Source organism: Protopterus annectens, chromosome 3.part0, assembly GCF_019279795.1.
Source record: "Protopterus annectens isolate FY-2018-M chromosome 3.part0, PAN1.0, whole genome shotgun sequence".
In the NCBI taxonomy this organism is placed as follows: Eukaryota; Metazoa; Chordata; order Ceratodontiformes; family Protopteridae; genus Protopterus; species Protopterus annectens.
In genome coordinates this window covers 777,187,738-777,209,593 of record NC_056731.1, presented here as the reverse complement: position 1 = coordinate 777,209,593, position 21,856 = coordinate 777,187,738, and the positions used below count along the sequence as shown (strand labels likewise).

At 35.7% G+C, this 21,856-nt stretch overlaps 1 protein-coding gene across 1 annotated transcript in view; it reads left to right on the top strand.

The window, feature by feature from the left end:
* The window catches only part of LOC122796550 (telethonin-like), a 42,837-nt gene extending 21,824 nt beyond the window's left edge, over positions 1 to 21,013 (top strand). Inside the window, exon 2 of the mRNA XM_044065119.1 lies at positions 19,298 to 21,013. Coding sequence (XP_043921054.1) covers positions 19,298 to 19,706 — 409 coding nt within the window. The 3' untranslated portion in view covers positions 19,707 to 21,013. The remainder of the gene's footprint in view (positions 1 to 19,297) is intronic.
* Positions 21,014 to 21,856: the final 843 nt, after the last annotated feature.

Genomic DNA, 21,856 nt, shown 5'->3' with positions numbered 1-21,856 from the left:
ATGCACGCCCTCGAAGCCTTCCTCAGTATGGAGAACATCGATGTATGTGCTGTGAATGAAACCTGGTTCAAGGCTCCTGAGAGCACCCCAGCACTATCAGGTTATACCTCATATCATGCGTTCCGGCCCCAAAATCCGGACCGAACCACAAAAGGAGGGGGAGTATCCATATTCATAAAGGATACCCACACCTCCAGGTTAGTGGCAATGCACGAAGCATCGGAGACCATCCAGGTGCAATTAACGATAGGTAAAACTGCCCTACAGTTTGTAGCATGCTACAGACCACCCTCTCAAACTCAGGAAACCCACACAGCCTTCCTGAAGACACTGGAGAGTATGAATGTCTCTCCAAACACCATCATATTGGGTGACTTCAACTACCCAAACATAGACTGGGAACATTGCTCAAGCCCCAACACCCTAGCCCAAAGGTTCCTGGAGTTCATAAACTCAAATGCTATGGAACAACTAGTCACCATTCCCACAAGAGGAGAAAATATACTAGACCTGATCATCAAAAACATGGGGACAAAATGCTCCACACTGGAAGTATATCCCTCATTGGTGAGATCAGACCATAAATTAATCTCACTGGAGATCCACATCCCGCCCCCAACCCCAGCAAAAAAAAAACACAGTGAAGAAGTTCTCAAAAGCAAACTTCACACTTCTTAAGACTGGAGTGGTATCCTTCAAGGCCCCCGAGCCAGTGGAAACCACAACCCACGCTGCTGAAACCCTTACAAATGCCTTCTACGAGCACCTCCAGGAATGTATGGATCAAGCAATCCCTAATAAAATCAAGACCATTTCCACCAAAGGCAGGCGCCCGGTCTGGTGGACCCCAGCCATAAACAAACTCTACAACAAGAGGAGAAAGCTACTACATGACAGAGCAAAATCCCTAAAAGGGAAGGCATCTCTGATCAATACTAGCAAAAAACTACGATCACTCATAAAATCATCCAAGGCCAACTTTGAGAGAAAAATCGCTAATGACACAAAAGACAATCATAAGGCCTTCTTTAGCTATGTTAAAAACCTGGGTGGAAACTCCCAGATATGCTCAGAATTAGTCCAAAATGATACAAAAATCTAGCCTCCCAAACATCTCAGATGCCCAGGTGAGAGCTGCTCTCTCTAAAGCAAAAAACACAGCATCAATGGGACCGGACGGTGTCCCCGGCTGTGTGCTACATGAACTCAATGAGGAACTAAACCCACACATAAGGCTGTTGTTTAATCTTAGCCTTACTACAGGATACGTACCCAAAGAATGGCGTACGACAACTGTGGTCCCACTCCACAAAGGTGGTGCTTCTACGGACCCTGGAAATTACCGCCCCATAAGCTTGACGAGCCTTGTCTGCAAAGCTATGGAGAGGATCATAATGGAATTCATAAATAAAGACATTGGGGACCTACAGACACTGGATCCTACCCAATTTGGCTTTGTCAAGGGCAGATCCTGCCTCTTGAACTTGGTCAACTTTTTCGAAACAGTCACTAAGGCCATTGATGAGGGTAAGGCAGTTCACACAGCCTACCTTGACCTAGCAAAAGCGTTCGACACAATACCCCACTCGGGCATCATAGAAAAGCTCACCAGCTTAGATGTAAACCCATATGTCACAAGATGGGTTGCAAACTGGCTCAAGGACAGAACCCACCAGGTTAGAGTTGCCGGTGCCATGTCAGACTCTAAGCTGGTCATGAGCGGTGTCCCACAGGGCTCAGTCCTGGGCCCCCTCTTGTTCGGCATTTATTTTTCTGAAGTGCAGGCAAACATAGGGGGATTGTGGCTGACAAAATTTGCAGATGACTGCAAACTGGGCACCATAATTGACACTCCATCAGACACAGACATCCTCCAGAGATGTCTCATAGAAATGGATAACTGGTGCCAGAGCCATGGCCTTAAGCTAAATGCCAAAAAATGTATAGTCATACCCTTTGGGAAAAACAAGGTAACCCCTAATTACCACATAGGTGGTAATCCATTAAACACGGAAGAAGTTATCAGAGACCTGGGGACCCAAGTTGACAGTAACCTCTCTTTTGACGCTCACATTACCAAAGTGGTTAGGAAGACCTTCTACATTGCCCACCTGATCATGAAGGGATTCACATCCAGATCAGGAGAGGTCATTGTACCCCTGTACTCTTCACTTATCAGACCAATGATTGAGTACAACGCCCCATTCGGAATGTACCTTACCCGACACCTGCAGCAGTTGGAAAGACCCCAAAAGTTCCTCACCAAAAGGATAAAGGGGCTCAAACATATGTCATACGCTGCCCGACTGAAGAAACTCCAGCTCTATTCAGTCGTATACCATCTGCTCAGAGTTGATCTGTGCCTGACATACAAGGCCATGTCCAACCCGGAATTAATGGACATGCTCCACCTCAAAAAATCCAAATCCACCAGAGCCACGAGCGCAAGAGACTTAAACCTCAACACGGATATAAATAGGACGTGCTGGAGGGACAGATTCATCACCCAGAGACTCCCTACACTATGGAACAGAATCCCAGTCCATGTGAGGCAGAGCCCCTCACTGACTCTGTTCAAGAGAAATCTTGACGAGTGGATGGGAGATTGTAGGTTTACCCCGGGAATCATCTCTGTGTCACTGCTGGACAGAGGCACAGCAAACTAATGGGTATAGTATTCTCATCCTAAGGGGTGGTGAAAGCCACACACACTCTGGCTAGGCTTATAAATGCCCTAGGGCAGATAGCCTAGTATGAACCTATGAACCTATGAACCTATGAACTGGTTACAATGCATCATAGGCACACTTTATTATGTACTGCATTCAGAAAGCTCAGTTTTTTGTAGTAGGTGATATTTTAGACTACCAAAGTTTTTTTTTTTTTTGCAGTAAGTGATATTTTGAATGACCAAAGGAGTAATATGAATGTGTCACTTGAGAAAAAATGAATTAAAACAGAAAAAAATTGAAATTGCTTTTAAATGTGTGATACTCCCATGTTTAAATGACAGCTTCAGTTAGAAGTGTATTTGAAAGCTGTATTCTCTAAAGAAACCACAGGCTTTGTGTATTTTTCTGTTTTTAAGTAATTAGTATTTTTTCACTGATGTTGCATATAGTATACATGTTTTTCATATACAATATTTTGTTTTTTTAGAAATGTTTTTCTGAAAGTTATTTTAAACATTGTAATATACACATTTTATTAGGTCTTATTATTTTATTGGCATTTTAACAATGAAAATGTAGGCATAAGTAATATTTATAGTAATATAATATCAAAAAAAGAAGCTATTGGTGACTGGTTCAAGTTATGTTCTTCTTTTAAAGATAAATATCTTGTCATTAAAATGATGCTGCTCCCTAAATCATATTGATGCAAGTACAGCATTAGTTCTTCGGAGACAGCACATTAGGAATTTAAATTTCTTTGTTATCCTAAGAAACCAAGGAATTTATTACCTAATCACAAAAAGTATTCAGAAAAAGTCAGATTAAGCTTTCCTGATTATGAGCACTACTCATTATCTTCTATATGTAAAGTTATTACATAGTTTTAATCATTCTTATGATGCAACATGAAAAGCATTACATGTTAAAATAATTAATAAATGTACAATGTACTTTAATACATTTTGCTAATTTATTTCAAAGGCCAATTAGCAAAACAATGTATTATTTTTATGTAAATAATATATAAAGCAATTTAAGCAATTTACAATGAAATACATATCTTTAATACTACTAGATGTGTATTGCCAGCAAATTGAATGCCCTATTGGCATTTGGCGACTCTACAATTAATATATAAAAATTCTGAGATCATTCTACCTAAGAAAAGGTGGAACATTCTAAGTACAACAATTTTAGACTTAACATATATTTCCCTAATTATGCTTCATTTTCTGCTATTTTGTGATTTGCAGTGTCAGTTCTTAAACATACAACAGGAGCTCACTAAATTGTCATATACACAATGAATGGTCTTAAGTATATTAAAATATTATTTTAATTTTTTATACAATGTTTCATTTTGAACTAACAAAAATTTAAATAAAATTTTATTTTATTTAATTTAATAACTGAATAAATATGCAAATGATAAAATGCAATCCATATCAAGTAATGCTAAATTATTAATACTTAAATTAATATCATTAATATATTTAACATTTTAATTTTTTTATTTCTTAATGTTATTTAAAAGTTTTATATGAACTAATAATACTGTTTCATATAAGCATATATGGAAATATTTCACACTTGATGAAAAATATTTAATTCTAAAACACTAGCTAATGCAACTTCTTTTTATTTATGGAAAATGTTTGATTGGAGCATTTTGCACAGAGCTTTTTTCTTTACTATGAAAAAAAATTCAAAATTTTTATCAATGAAAAGGTAAAGATATATATTGATGATAACATAGCTAAATGATTACATTTCTTTTACATGTCCTAAATTTTGGGTAATGTCAAAGAATTCCATTTAAGTTTACAGCATGATTAATTTCAAAATAAAATACTTAGTACTATTAAAACTTCCTATACCAGTTCATGTCCACATTCACAAGCGTCGTTATTATGCATCATTATTATGGACAGTATTACCATCTACAAGAAAGAGTTATCCTATACTCTGATTATGGTTAATTGTATGAGAAGACGTTCTCCAATTTCTTTTGATTGTATTGTGTGAGCCAGTAGTGCAGTGCAGTACAGTGCAGTGCAATGGAGTTTTCACTTTTCTACACATTTGTATGATCATATATTTTGTATATATACCAGCATTGGCACTGGTATCAACCCCATTTTCCACATTTTGTACATGGAGTCAGGGTGTCATACCTAAAGTGACTGTTATGTAGAGCCAATGTTCATACCACATTGTGGCTAGCCCTGCTGCAGATAGTTTATATAAAGATATATAGAAGAGTGAGAGGGAAAGAGAGGGTTGGGAATGCAGGGGACAAGCCTGCCTGGAAAAGCCTTTTTTTCAGTTTTTAAGTTATGCTTCCCAACCTAATTAATATAAAAAAATACTGACACATAACTTGTTCTGGGGTAATATGATTGAAGACAGTTAAACTGAAAAAATGTTATCTGGAATTTTAAATTATCCAACTTATTGTTTCATAGATAGTGCATACTATTAAGGCTACAAGTTGTTAACAAGCTGCTTCCTGTAGTCCAGAGTTTGATTCCCTTCTTCTCCTCCATATGCCTATTTGCTTCTTTAAGCGTGTCACTTAACCAGTCTGTGCTCCCAATATGAGCCTGAAAAAAGATCCATGTGGATCCATTTTTCTACTCTGATTAGCAAATTCAAGTAAATAAATAATTACATTTTATAAATAGGTAAAATTTAAGTTATATAAAATGATTCATTTTATTTATTCCTTTTTTAAAATTTTGGCCAGCATTGGGAATGGCTCTAGATAAATAATTGTTAAATATACATAATATTATTTGATGAAATGGAATGAGGTTTGATATGGTTAGTGTCAGCATATATTTCTGTTTTCTTCTCTATTAAACATATCTTTGAGTCATTCCGGCCTTTCAGTTATAAGAAAATCTATGAATCTATCTATGTGTTAATTAAATCAATTTTTTTTCTTATTATAGTTACAGAAAATATTTTATTAGTTATACATTTCATTGTACTAGGGATAAATAAATTAGATTGATTGAATACATTTAGTTTTAATTTTAATTGAGTAGCATTCAGAGTTTTGAGATGTTCTTAATTTAATTCATGCTGCAATGTTGATATTTTAATTTTAATTCAATGATTATATGACTACAATTAACATTTATATATTTGAATAGTACATGTAATTGAAGGAGTACCAATGGTATGTGGTTAATGAAGAACTGAATATTTAAAAAAATAAAAAAGCCATTTTATACTCATATTTATACTTCAAACATACTTTTAAGACTTCAAAATTTTCTCAAAGAAAGTAACATAAAAGAGTGACTATCTGTATTGCATGTTTCTCAGATGCTTTGCTGGAAGCTGTGAGTATTCTTGTTAATGGGGGTGGCTGATATATTTTTTTTCAACAAGAAACATCTTTACTAAATTTTCATGTATGACATAAGCAATTTTACATTTATATACATGACAATAAACCATACCAACACCATCTCAGTTCCAAACATTATACATTACAAACCATGCTGACACAACTGTAGCTGCAAACGTATAATATAGCCAGTCATTGTCAGTCAACCATTACATAGCTCATTCAATTCCTGACTTCTTTTAAAACTTGTTCCTCCTCTACATGTATTGATCTGAGACTTCACATTTTTTCCTATGTAATTTACTCCTACCCTTTTCTAAAGATCCCAATTCTAGTTGTTTTATCTCTGACTTTAATTTCCATTTTCTAGTAATTGCTTTTTTGTCAGCCATCATAATTAGACTCAAGGCCTTAGTATGTCTAAAAAATCATTCCCTAGTCACACCAATTTGCTTACCCAGTATCTCTGACAGAGCAGTCTGCAGGGAATCTTTGAAGTCTGCCAACTCATTACACTCAGAAAATATGTTCCCTGTTTCCTCTTTCTTGCTGCCTACCTGAGGAAAAAATCCTTTGGAGCCTCCTTGAGGTATAAAAATTCCTATGTAAATACTTCCAAGCAAAGATCCCAAATCTTCTAGACTATGTTGCATATTTGGGAGACATAAATTTATACTCCATTGTTTCTTTGTGAATTGCTTATCCAATTTCTCTTCCTAATCTTTTCTAACCTCCTCTGATTGATTCTTATGGTTATCATGAAGATTTTATATGCTCTACTAATTATTCCTTTCTTAACAGCAACTTATCTTCTAGATTCTACTAAAAACTCTACGACTACTGGTCTTTCATTTAGGATCCCCCTAATTCTTTTTTGCCTATACTTTGATATCAATCCTTGATAGGGAAGGCAGTCTCTAATCTGCGGTCCAAGTAAGTTCTTGGTGTCTTCCTATTCTATTATCTTTCCCACTCTAGTTATTTGCTCCCAATACCTTGGTTCCTTTGGCAGTTTTCTCCAATAAATTCCAACCCTCTCTTGCTTATTGTCTGTATCTCTAATCATAGTCATCCCTATCAGCAGACTCTCCTTTCTCCATTTCTGTTTTGGCTTAGTTCTTAGAATACGTTCTACTACTTTATGAATATAATTTTCTGCATTATTATTGTTATTCTCATTACAAATCTGCATCCCAAATCCCAGTCTCTCATTGTTTCTTGAGCTTCCTCCCTGTTTTATCATCATCTCTTTCTACTTTGAATTATTGTTTTCTGCTTGTGCTATGTATAGAAGCCTTAACTGTGTTTCTCTGAAATACTACTTCAAATTGGGTAATCCCAATCTGCCCTGTTCTATAGGAAGAATCTGCTTATCCCACTTTACTCTCGCTGTCTTCCCCTCCTAGATAAAATCTTAGTTCTTTATTAATTGCTATCCACACCTTCTCCTCTGGTTGATAAAAATATGCTTTACTTGTGTAAAAGACTAAAGGGACTAAAAACCATTTTAACTGCCTGCATCTTAACTATCAATATTCATATGACAGCGCTTCCATTTTTCTCAGTTTTTGTATTTACCTTTGTTTAGCCTTTTCCCGCATATCCTTAGCTACCATACCAGAATAATTTTTAATCTATACTCCTAAATACTTCATTTTATCATGTCCCCATAAGTATGGATATTACTGAACTAATTTGTATGCAGGTACATAATTCACAGCTATTGCCTTTGTTTTAGCTTCATTCATTTTTTTATCCCAAAAAAATTTGAAACGGTCTCAATATGTTCCACAGCACTGTAATGCCCCCTTTTGGTTTTGTCAGTTATAAAATAATGTCATCTGCAAATAGAGCCAGCTTTTTTTGACTAAAATACCAATTACATCCTAGAAATTGTGATTCCCTTATTTACTTTATCAATGGTTCTAAATATAATGCAAATAACAAAGGGGAGAGAGGACATCCCAGTCTGGTTCCTCTGCTCAAGCAGAGATTATCAGAGAGGACCCCGCACATTTTTTGTCTCTGATCCCTCATATATCCTCCTAATTAACCTTATAATTTTATCAGGGAATGCAAATGAATCCATTGCTTTGCTCATAAAGTCCCAGATTACTCTGTCAGATGCTTTCTCTGCATCAAGATCTACCAACAGCAATGGTGTTTTCTTACATTCTACTTCCCTCTGAATCATCAGAGTTCTTTTAGTGTTGTCAAATGTTTGCCTACCCTTTACAAAACCACATTGATCTGTTTCTATCAATTGTGGCATCACTGTTTCCATCCTTTTAGCCATTATAGACATAAGCACTTTATAATTATGGTTTATCTGATGGATGTTTACCCTCTTTAGGTATTACAGCTACCACCGTTTTCTTCCAGAATGTTGGTACTTGTCCTACCCTTAAAATACTGTTAAACAAAACCTTCCAGATCTTTATCAGTTTTTCCCTCCTATCTTCCAAACTTCCACAGGAATACAATCTATTCCTGGGGACTTTCCTGTAGATTGGTTATACATCACCATTTTTATCTTATCTCCTCCTAGACTAAATTTTAGTAATTGCACCTACTCTACCACTAACCTTGGTATATTTAATTCTTCCATAAACATTTCCATTTGTACCTTTCTTTGTGTCCATATTTCTCTGCTTCATACAGACTTTCATAGAATTTCTGAAATATTTCTAATACTTCTACAGGATCTCTTGTTATCTTCCTTGTTATAGTCTCCCTAAACTTGGTGACAGCCTTGTCTACTTTCTGTTACCTGAGTCATTGTGCTAAAAGCTTTTGTGCTCTAGAAACATCAAACTTTCTAAATTCATGCATATTATTGAGATAATCCTTTAGTTTCTGTTTAGCTTTCTGCAGTTGCTCGTCTTCTTGTTCTGTGAGATTTCCCCAATTTTGCAATACTTTAACATATGTCAGTCCCTCTAAATAATTATTGTTATTTCTTAACTATAGCTCCCTTTCTTTTAGTTCCATCTTATTTTAAACTCCACTTTAATTTTATCCTACCCCTAGCTATATTTTCAGTTGAAATTTCTATCTTTTCTAATAGCTCCTGAATAATTTCCACTAGATAGGTGGGAAAGCACCAGTGTCTCAATTTTATTCATTACCCTGTGTTTTTATTTTAGTAGTTATTGGCACATGATCTGAAATAGCTATTGGGTACATATCAAGACCTTCAATTAAATGCACATGTTCTTGTGGAATGTTAATTCTGTCCAGCCTAGCTCAGTTTTTGTATCTTGGAGAATAATATGTAAATTCACTCTGAACTCCTAGTACTGAATTCACACATTCCATGCCAAATATTTTCATACATTTCTTTAAACATCTACCCTTCTATATTATAGTTTCCCTTCTGGGACACCCAGGCACATTTTCACTGTTGCACATCAAATTCCAGCCCCTAACTATAAGTAATATTCCTTGCTGAAAGCTGATTATTTCTCCAAGAATTTTCTTAAGCTCCATTATAACAGTTTACAGTGGAATATAAATGCATGCCAGTGTAATGCTCCTCCCATGCCAGTAGCCCCTTGGTACTACAGATCTACTATTATCATCTTTTTTATCCTCTTCTAATACTATTGGAGCTCCTCTTGCAATTAATATAAGTACTGCTCTCTTCCGTTGTGCCATGGATTCTGATGAATAACTATCCTGAAAACCTTTTTTTTATCAAATTCTCATGTTCAGTTCTTTCCAAGTGTGTCTCATGTAGCACAGCTAATTGCACTCTACATTTTTTAAATATAGTTCACTACTCTTTATTTTTGTATTTATCTGTGATACCATTAATGTCTAAAAACATTACAGACAGCATCATATTCTTGAGAAATTATTGCTCCCACCTTTTACGTATAACAGCTTTTTTGTTACGTTAAGTTCCAGCTTTTGTGTTACATGCATGTACTGTTTGGCAGGTTAATATTTTATACAGTTATTTCTTGTCATTTCCATTTGAGCCTATGTCATATCTTACAGAATTTTTTGTTTTATTGAAAACCCTCAAACATAAAATACACACACATCCCCAATACCCCCCAAAAAACTATTAACTTAATAATACACAAAACTATGTACATTTTCAAATATTGAAGTTTTACCCTCCTAATAGGAACAAATGTTCCAAACTGACAGACACACACACACACACACACACACATACACACACACACACACACACACACACACACACACACACACACACACACACACACAGACTTGAGCCTAAAAGAAAGGTTATCCATGCTAAGATGCATAATACAGCCTGTGGTTCTACTAAGTGCTGTCTGGTTTTGTCTTATCTTTATAGCTTTCTCAGCTGTGAAAACAATGCTTTCTGAAAACATTTTCTCTAAGCCATTTTTCTTTATCAAATTGTCTGCTGGAAACATGAGAACCAGACACAAAACTTTTTACTACAAAAAAGGCCTTATAATATTCAATATTTATTTTCATTTAATGGCTTTCTCTTAAAATGTGTTACTAGATTAAGCAAATGGCCTCAACCCAGTAATTTCCCCTATGCAAGAATGAGAAAAAGCACACACATTATTCTTTTGTCATGCTCTTTTAACCACATCTTTTTTTTTTTTTTTTTTTTGCATTGCAGTGCCTACATTTCTTAAAAGTGAACAAGGAGAAAGAGAGAAGGGAGAAAGGAAAAAGAAAAAAAAACAGGAACACCTATTTTTTGACTGGTTTATATTAATCTGATTGAAAGTTATAACCTATTCCATTAAGCAGCACTAATTGTGTTATGCTTCAGAAAAATTCTGAGGCAGTACTGACTTTTGGAGCATATTAATAATCAGCTAAGTTAAGACATGAGTGCAAAGATGATGAAAGATAAAACATGGAATTATATACGTATGCTGTAGAAATGTTCCTGTCCTAAAATGATCTGAGGAAAGAATGTAGATCCTGACCAGCACTTTCATGTAGGGAATTAGGTAGCAATTAGTGTGAAATTGTTTGGTCCATGTAATGACAGAAATATATACTACATTAAAGTATAACTGGAAGGTGTAGTCAATAAGAGGAAATTTTAAAAAAGTAAAATAATTATTCAGCCATGTGACAAGTTAGTACCTGGGTAAATGTTAGGTAGAATACCAGTTAATGGTAGGATGAGGGTAAGTAATAAGTGAATTGTGGAAAGAGGGATTGTACAATGAATAAACAAGGAGATGAAAAACAGCATGATTAATTTAATCCCTTTAGGCTGTGAACTACATGCTAAAAATAGTGAAACTCAAGTGTATCAGAAGTATAGTAAAATAGATTTATCAGCAGAAGGAAGAATTAAAGCAAATAAAAAAACTGCATATACCATTGGAAGGTGTATAATTTGTACGACTAAGAAAACATGCAATTTAAATTGTATAAAAATAATAACAGCTTTGATGTATTGATCAGTCTTGAGAACTCAAACTATGTAAATGTAATGTTACATATAAATGAATTTAAACAAACAAATTCCAATCTGGTATAGTCCACATCTTGCTGTATTTATATTGCTATAGAAGGGTGTTCTACTGTCCCCCAAAAATGAATTTCACAAGCAGCATTTGACTGCGGCATATACGCTTGATTAGTGTAGTAGGGTGAAGGTTAAATCACATAAACAAGGCTGAAGTTGTACTTGCATGTAAATCAGGAAGTGCAGCTTTGGCAGAATTGACCAAAAACACCAAATTATATGACACAGGGAAAAAAAACATTGCCCATTTGGACTTTGAAAAAAAGGGAGCACATAGTGTTTTTGGCCAGTTGTGAAACAGGACCCCAGACAAACAATCACACATTTAACCAAAACACATTATTAATGTAATGTATACGTCTAAAAGACAAATAATAAATATACATAAAATGAAGTACGTATAAAGCACTGAATCTGAACAGGGATTAGAACAAAAAGAACTGCATATCAAGACCACAGTGGCACATACCAAAAGCATAAAATAAGTAAAATAAAATGAATAAATAAACCAGAATGGAAGATAACTAGGACAATGCAGCAGAATAAAGGAACAAAAGCACAACACATATTGCAAAGGACAGACAGTTATGTTAAAAAATAGTGAACACACAACAGCAAACATAACAATATAGCACAGGGATGAATATCATTATGAGTAACAATCTACATGAAGGTCTTAAAAATGGCACACACCTCAAACAACAACCTGGAAAGGGTCTGTCACCCAGTTAGTGTTAGGAAAATTTACATGATACCAATGATAAATACAACATAACCATAATAGTTCATCAAAACAAATACTTGATAAATCAAAAATTTATACATCATTCTATGATCATCCTAGTTGATGGTGCCACTAAGCTGTGATAAAGGGGGGCCACATTTTTCCCATGTGGTCAACATTGCCAGATGTATGTTGCCTCATGATGGAGATGGAATGTCAGCAGCGATGCATAACCTTAATAGTGTACACAAAAGAAAGTAATAGAGCTAAAATGGTCAAGAATAAATACATATAGCTGCTGAAAACTTCAAAATTAGATAGATAAAAAGAATGTTAGCTAGCATGGTAATGACAAGGGATATTGACTATGCAAAGATTTAAGGTGTATGACAATTGCCATTGACTGCAATGAAGAATGATGTATAAAACAACATATGTCATGGATACCATAACAATACTGAGGCTAATAGATGGACACAGTGTAACATTCTGATGATGTGAAAATTATTACACAGTATGCATCAGCACATAACCAAACCATGTTGATGGTTGGTGATACATGATAATCACAGAAGGGCATGTAGTAACAGACAGAAAGTCAGCCACAGTAATATAATAGAATAAGCTCAAGTAAATAACCAACTGACATAACGAATGAACAACATCATTTTGATGATCACAGAAGGAGTTGTGAAAACACATGATAGACTTAACATATGCAAAATACCTGAGTGAAGGCTCAGGACATGTAAGCGATACAAGGCAAAGCACATATCGTACACATGTAAGGATCATAATGTCAGTAGTCACCATCCATCATACATGGAAAGAAATGTCCACTGCAAGCCTACATCCATAATAAAGAATACCAGGCATGCAACATTAGACACACATATGGCAACATACCTCACAAGAAATGCAATTGGTGAGTGCAATGCACAAACCCAATGTGAAGGTCAAAACATCACCAGTGACCAAATAGTATGATGCAACTGGTAATTATTTCACATGTGGTACAATACTAGTAGAGCATACATTTATCTCATTGATGTAGAAAAAAGTGTGTAAATGCAATTACAACATCCATGCAGTATCAGATGCACATATGTTTTAACCCAGAATAGGCAATGATGACCCTGCTTTCAGGGAAAAAAATAATGAATGAAAATAAATACATCCACATGACAAAAGAATGTCATATATACAGTGAACATGATAATAATGCCAGATGTCAGAAAAAAAATAATGCAAGTTCAGTTACCAATACTGGATGCCATGCCAAGTAGTCCAGAATAAGGATGTCATAAACACACAGTACCCACAGTGACACAAGATTCACAGCAGTAGCCACATACAAGCTGTGTTGAAGGTCTACATTATAAGGAATATCATACAACAGCAGCTCTGTGAAATAACACACTGTAAAGCACAACATATATCATACCCAACATGCTAACAGTCAAGAGGTGAAGATACCTGATGGCAGTGTAATAGCATGAATGCCCTAGAGATAGAGGTAATGAGCTATAGCCATCATGTAATCAACAGCACTGAATTCCCCCATCCTTTTCATTAACTGGAAAATATTATCTCTTTGTTCTATCACCAGTACACATATCAGATCATGCAAACCCACGCTGATTGCTCTACACAGTGTCGTGAGATATCTGTGCAACCCCTCAACATGATTCTGAGTATATGGCAGTAACATGGATGCAAGTTCAAGCACAGACCAGAATGCCGGTGGAAAAAGTGGTGGGCAATGTTGTCCTCAAACGACACTTGTGTCATAACACCATGATTTACCAGGTGAGGTATGCGAATGCCAGAAGTTGTTTCACCTCTATAGTGAATGAGGGTACTGTTACATAATATGTGCATAGATCTAACTGCCAGATATGACATCGTAATATCTGACCAGGTGGAACAGATATCCATGTGTATTAGCATCAGAGTATGCCCGATGCATATAGTATGTGAAACACGCTCAAAGTCCATCATCTCAAATCTCAGTTGTAATGTAAAATCACATTCTGTAGCAATGTCTCTGTTAACACCAAAGAGTGAATCATATGCAGCCTGACTTTTGGTGTTCAAGTGGCAACACACTAACGGAGCCATCCTGATGGCATCACCCACACCTATACTGGCAGGGATGGTATGCAATTGCCTGCACACTGATGTATGTTTGGAAAAGTTCCATTCATAAGCCACATCGCACTTCCAGACAGATTTGCCATATTTGCCATGGTGGTAAATACACAAAGATGATGTTCACCCCATCATGTGAAGCATACCTCAGTATTGCATGGCCAGATCTGACTTGGAAGACATTTTCAGTTATGTTAGGTATTGCATGGAATGTCCACTTCTCTGTGTCATCTCTTCTGTGGTGTATCCTCCGAGTTAACTGCTGTAATGCCCATTTCCTTGGCATCTGTTGCATGTCAACCTCAGGATCTCATGGCACACATAACACAGAAGGGATGTCACTGGATTTGTTGCCTCCTCTCTCACTGCCTGTGTGATTTTTGGAACTGACACCTCATCTGGCTGTGGTGCATGGTGGTGTGCTGCGTACCTAAGCAACTCTGCCCCTTGTTGTGTTGCAATCATCATTGGTCTTCCATGGCAGCTGTGTTTTCTTTTCAGTACAAATTCTCAGTATGATCTTCTACTGGATTGCCTCTCTCTATGGAACATGTACCCACCTATCACTAACCTTGGTTTATTCCTTTGACTCACAGTACAGACATACACAGTCCAGTCTGGCCATAGATGTTTACATACATCTCCCTTTAAAAACAATGCCTTCCATTTTATATGTACTTTGGCAGGGAATGTGGGACACAGTTCTGTTCTACATCTTATGCTAACTGAGAGAGTTGTTCATACTTGTCGACTCCTCTAAGCATCTGCTCACAGCAGCCTAGCAGTCAGTGAATACTGCCTTGACAAACTGCTTTACAGGGATAACTGCTATTCTACATGCTAAGATCACAACAGCATGCACGGTCAGCGATTGCACACTTAGGTAAGTTAACTTCAGTTTAATTTTATCCACTCATAGTGGAAGCACTACGGAAGCCACAATGGGTGCAGTGGTCTTCAAGTTTCACATTGAATATTCACTCACTTGTGTTACCTCCTTTCTTACTCCCATTGTCTCCAGAGTAAAAATTCTGCTAAACAAAATGTGCAGGATAATACATCGCTCACCCTTCCATTGATAATACCATATATTCCTGCCTAAAACTAAACTGAGCTCAGATGAGCCTATATACTTTACCTGTTCCTTAATTTTCCAATGTCTAGTTCTAAACTAGTACTCCACTTTAAATCACACATTGGACACTATTTTTATTTGGCTTTATGCATGCTCAGATCACAACTAAAAAAAATCCTTTATGTATTAATTTAACAAATTAATGAATAAAGAAAGAAAATAAATTATTCCACCAAGGAAGAAAATGATTTTGTACTATCCATTAGTTTAACATGGCAAAAGTGTCAAATTCAGAGAAAACTGAATATTGAAGCACCAGTGTTAGTAACAAACACTATCATGGAAGAAAGGGAACAACACATATTTATATCTGCAACTCAAAGAAAATAATGTCTCTATATAAAAAGCATCACGCAATTCCTATATCTAGTAAAAATTTAATTTAGATGAATGTTTTTTATTACAAAACAACATAACTGATAAAATGAAATTGCAACTATATTAGGGACAACTAAACAATCAACTGCTAGTAACAACTCTATTTCGACTTAAAAACAAAACAATGTAAGTTCTACTATGGCTGACAGCACAAAGGATGCTGGACCATTAAGTGCTTTTGTTCTTTATTGTTGCAAGAGCTTCTTCAGAACTGCAACCATATCTGTCTACATTTAAAATTTGTGTCACTGAGTCACATGATCACCAAGAACCAAAAAACACTACAGGAGCAGCCTTAGGTCAACTGGTGCCCTAGGCAAAAAGGCTCCATGGTGCCCCCCACCACACCACCCGGTGCTGCTATCCTGGTCTGTCTACACCAAATAAATACTGGAAAAGTGCCTCTGCTAGAGAGGCGCCCTAGGCGGCTGTCTAGTTGGCCTATGCCTAAGGATGGCTATGAAACACTACATTCCAGTTAATCTCAAGGAATTCTTAAAAGCAACACCATATAATATATACAAAAATATTTTACAAAAATGAAACAATGTCTACCAAAACTTTTAAAATCTCCGTGCCAATAAAAAGCATTTAATGTTGATTGACTCATTTAAACCTGGTTTTTTGTCAGCACTCAACCTGATTTGACACTCTGCTTCATGGCACTCAAGCAATGTGTTATAATTCCCATAAAATTGTCTGATCTAACTGCATCTACTATAAAAAAATGAAATTTCCCAAAATCTTGGCAATTTAAAGCATATTTCTCCAATGAATTACCTAAGTCCTTATTTTTAATGGCCATGATATGTTCAAAAATCCTTCTGGATAATTATCTAGTAGTTTTACCAATGTAATATTCTAAGCATGTCTCACAGATGACTAAACATACAACACCTTGGGAGCTGCAATCAAATCTGCCTTTATCCCAAATAGTCCTGCCTACTGCTTTTAAGTAAATACTTGAAGTGTTACTAATAAATCTACAGCATTTACATTTTCTACATTTGTATATTCCAGGATAGCCCTGTGTACCCAGATATATATGGTTATAGTTTTCTAAAAAAGTTTTCACATGGTTATTTCTTTTATAAGTATATAATGGATAATTTCCTACAACCTTAACCAAATCTTTGTTACCAAGGATGATCTTCCAATATCCCTCTAATATGTAGTATCCATATTGGAACTTATGGGGAGTGGGAGAACCCCACCATAATGTAAATCATGGGGATTATTTAAAATAACCCCTTTGTCTCTGTCTTTTAAAGTCTCTGTCATGTAATTATTTAAAATGGGTTTCACTTTATACTGGCTTAATGAATTGTCTTCTTGAATAATGTTGGATAACAGTTCTATTCCATACCTCTCTTAAGGAAAAGTTGTTTCAGATGTTCAGCCATTGCAAAAAAATGTTTCATCATTGCTGGTCAATCTACTTAACCTGATGAAGTGGCTTTTAATGACCTTTTTCTTCATATGAAAAGGATGTTGGCTTTTCCTGTGTAAATAATTATTTACAAATATATATTTCCTAACAATTCTGCTTACAAATTTCTCACTTTCCTCATCCAACGAAATGGTAATATCCAAAAAATTAATCTCTTTTCCAAAATCAGTTGTAGTGAATTTCATAAAGGCAGTGCTGTTGCCAGTGTGTTTAAACAGTTGATGAAATTAATCTTCTGTACCTTTCCAAAGAATGATTAAATCATCAATAAACCTTTTGTAAAAACCATGCTATTACCAAATTTGCAAAAATGGGAAACCCTTGTCCCCATTGCAACTCCCATTTTCTGCTTGAAATATTTCCTTGGAATGTAAAAAAACTCTATTTCTACCAGTACAAGAACTGAATAACAGCACTGAATGAAATATATTTTTATATTATAGAATATGAAATAAGTTAAATAAACAAGTGTTATTAGTCTTAATCGCATATTTGAGAAATTAAACAGAAAACTGAAAGCTGATATTAAGGTTATGAAAACTAAATATTAGTATTCTGAAAGGTCAAAAGATTAAAAAATGTACATGAAAATAAACTGGAACAATGCAGGAATATAAGTAAGTAAACACATGAGAACACTAATTGTCTAGTTAGTGGTTTAATTCACTGAGGTAAGGTTATGTGTATATAATGTTTTCACCGTTTCATTCCATCTGCAGTGGATAATAAACAACATAAGAAAAAGCATTAAAAAATTATTTTTTTACAAATAAAATAATACTTTATTATATAATTTCACTTTATAGCAGAAATAAACATGACTTGGGGATAAGTCGAGATTTAGCCACTATGGTGACATTTACCTATGAGAGCTTCATTCCTGTGGGCAATCCATTTCACCTTGGCATACTTTATTGTTAAAGCAGTCTGTGGGCTACAAGATGGTAGGTAGAATGTTTTTTGTGGCAGGAAAGCTATTTCAGGCAAAGTGTATAACATAAGAATAGCTGATTGTTTATGGACAAATAATATGTAGTAAATATGTTGTTCAGGGAAAAAAGCCTTCTGTTATGCTTCAGAAAAAATGACCACCATGGGTCTAATAGGTTGATTTCATTTACAGTGCAAACTCAAAGAGATTTTAAAACTAGAAGCACACGTTACAAAGACATGCGTCTGGAGCGTTTCTCCCCGCGCCTCCACTGAAAATTGGTTTTGTTCCAAGTCGGACTTTCCCGGTTGAGAAATGTTAAGTAAATAAAATAAGACTAAGCAATTAAGTGAGAATATTGACGCTGTATTCTGATTTGTGGCGTTATATAGGTAACTCAAGAGAATGCTTAATCTTGCACTGTTTAAGAATTTGATGAGGGATTTTAAATTAATTAACATGCAGCACTACTCAAAGGGTGTTAACGGGTAAAATGATTCAATCAATGATGACAGATTTGGAAAGGAAGAGAGAAATCTGGTTTAACCCAAAACATGACATAATATAGTACAAAAATGGGTAGAAATATGAGGGTATTGACAAGAAAGTGCTCATGATAGTATTAGGACATGTGAATAGCTGTGCTTTTTAATGGCACGAGGTAATGTGAACAGAATGCTGGACTGCAATGGATGGAGATTCCACAGTAGGCACATTGTCATAAGGTACAACCTAGAAAAATCACACTTTCTAGTATGTGCAGTGTTTGACATTTATTTGGATGAAAAAACACATTTAGCCTGAAGTCAGTACAGAAGCCATATTCTTTGATTCTTACAGAGCAACTAGAAAATATGTACTGAAAGTGAATATTATATTAAAGCTGACCATACCTGGATGCCAAGTTGTTTTTTTTTTTTAATTTGTAGGTTATGAAACATTCTATAAATTCTAAATGAATAAAATATATATTTTATGCCACGTTTTCTTAGGACAACTTTGTCAGATCACAATAATTTACAAAGAGAACATTATGAGAAGAAGCAGCAGATGGTTTTCCTTGTGCAGATGTCACCAGATCAGAAAATGAAAACAGGGCGACTTGGAGAAAAGATGGTAGAGTACCAACTGCCCTACAAGAAAGTGCTTCCTGTTCCCGTTTTCATGCCACCTAAAGTTCAAGATTCCAGATCTCAGAGGACAGCAACACCAGAAGAGCTTAGAGCCATGGAAAAATTTGAGAATGCCCTGTCAGATGAGACAGGCACATATAAAAGACATGTTGATGACATCAAGAAGGACATGCCAAAGGTTGTACAGCCAAGCAGGCTGAACGTCAGAATTTCTAGCCTGCTATCTCCTCCTCCCAAAGCACAGCAGCATTCAGAGGTCAGACACTGAATTAGAGTCCCAATCATTCATAATGCATCTTTTAGCTGAATCTGTCACAGAAATGTTCCTGTGAATGTATTTAGACGGTCTTAATTTGTACAGTCATTTTCAGAAGCACTGTGAATGTAAAACAGCTTTAACTTTTAGTTATACATGTGCCATTTGATTATGTCTTAATATTTAACAGCATGCAATGATCTAGATAACTTTAATCTATGGTTCTAATCACATAAAAGTAAAAGACAGTGAGCTCTTTCAATCTATGATTTTTTTATTTCAAAACTGTTAAGAGATGTAGTTCTATGTCTCCAGGCATTAGTATTTTTATGAGTCCTCAAATAACATTTGCTCCATTGCTTTCTTTAAAGCCAGCAAACAGGATTGTACTTTGAGGAAACTTTGAATTTCCTGCAGATGATAAATAACTCTTTCAGATTTTCACATCAACATGTTCTTCTATAGTGTTGCAGCCTCAATTAATCGATGCAGACTGATGTTAGAAGGACTGTAGAATATATATCCCTTTTTGGCCAAACATTCTTGAATGGTGCTGGAAATTTTATTTCTTTTTTTTTTTTTTTTTTTTTTTTTTTACATTGAAGGCATGTCACAACAGCTGTTGGACTGTGAAGCTTGTCACATTAAGGAATTCTGTTTCAGTCTTTGGCCTTGCAGAAACTAGCCATCACAAGTTCTTGATGATTTAAACTGTCATTTTTATACAACTAGTCCTAGTCACATGAACACCAACACAATTTAACTCTCCTAATACTGATTTTCACAAGATTAGGATGAAATCTACTTTCAGGGACTTACTTAACACTTTTGTGAGAGAAATGTTTTTCTCTTTTTTCTCCAGTTTTTGAATGACACCAGGCCAGTGAAAATGGTAAAACAATTCCTTTATGGATCTGCTTCCACTGTATTGAGATAGTCTAACACATTTTGGGGTTCATGTTAATTCAAACTTAAAACCTTAAAATATGCAGTACAAGATGTCAAAAATAACATCAACAAATACACCAAAGCATTGTGTTGTGTCTGATATATGTAATATCATTTAAAGCTGTAGAAGCTGTCCCTTTGATATGTTTCTTATCATATGCTTTTAACTTGAGTACTATTTTGTGGTTTAAAATCTGTTTTTGTATTTACCATCACAGTTACTGACACGTTTCAGCTTTAATTACTGACTGGTTTATGAAGACATGTTATTTTGATGAAAAATATTTAAACATGCCATTAAGATTGAAAATCAAATCCATTTGAAGGTAAAACAATTTGTACAATAAAGTCTTAAGTGTTTTGTTGATCCACTGCTTCATTTTTTTATTTCTTCTCAAAAATGAGTTCAGTGTAGTGCCTTGTATCATGATGCATAGGAAAGTAGCCCTGACTGTGAACCAGACAGCCAAGGTTTAATTACCAGTCCCACTAGTGAAAAAGCCAGTCAGGGAAGGGACGAAATAAAGAAGCATGGCATGTTTACCTCTCCCAGGGGTGAGGAAGGTTGTATGTATTCTGGAGCGCACTGGGTAGGTGCAATTTCCCTGTTTGAGACTGAAAAAACACCCTCCTATGCTTGCGGGGATGGGGGCAGGACTGCTTGAAGGGAACACCCATTGGGGAAGTAAAGGGACAGCCTTCAGGGACAGCCCACTGCCCCTCCCCTCCTCCAAACCACACCAAGTCTGTACAAGGATGCTACGACAGCAAAAAAAAAAAAAAAAATCATAAAGCATTTCTGATGGATCTGTGAATGTAGGCCACCTCATGGCCACCCCTCACTCCAATAATGGAAAGCAAATGCATCCTTTTACAGTAGTAAAACCTGGACATCTTACACTAGAATGTCACAGACTTCTACTGGAAGTAAAATGTAGCATCCAAAAACGGATGAATGGAACCAGTTGTTTTTTTGTGTACACAGGTTTTTAGCATGACAATCGGAGTGCTGGAAACAGAACGTGCTCCATTGTGTAAGACTGCTGGCACACATCTGTAAGTGTGAACAGTAAAATATAACTTTTGAGCAATACAGTGAAAATCAAGACCTGCTGTAATACTTTAAAAGCATTTTGCAGCAGTCTTACTTGCTCTAAGATGGCTGCACCTTGGAACAAGGGGAAAGTATCTGAGATGGTGCAGTGTCAGATTTA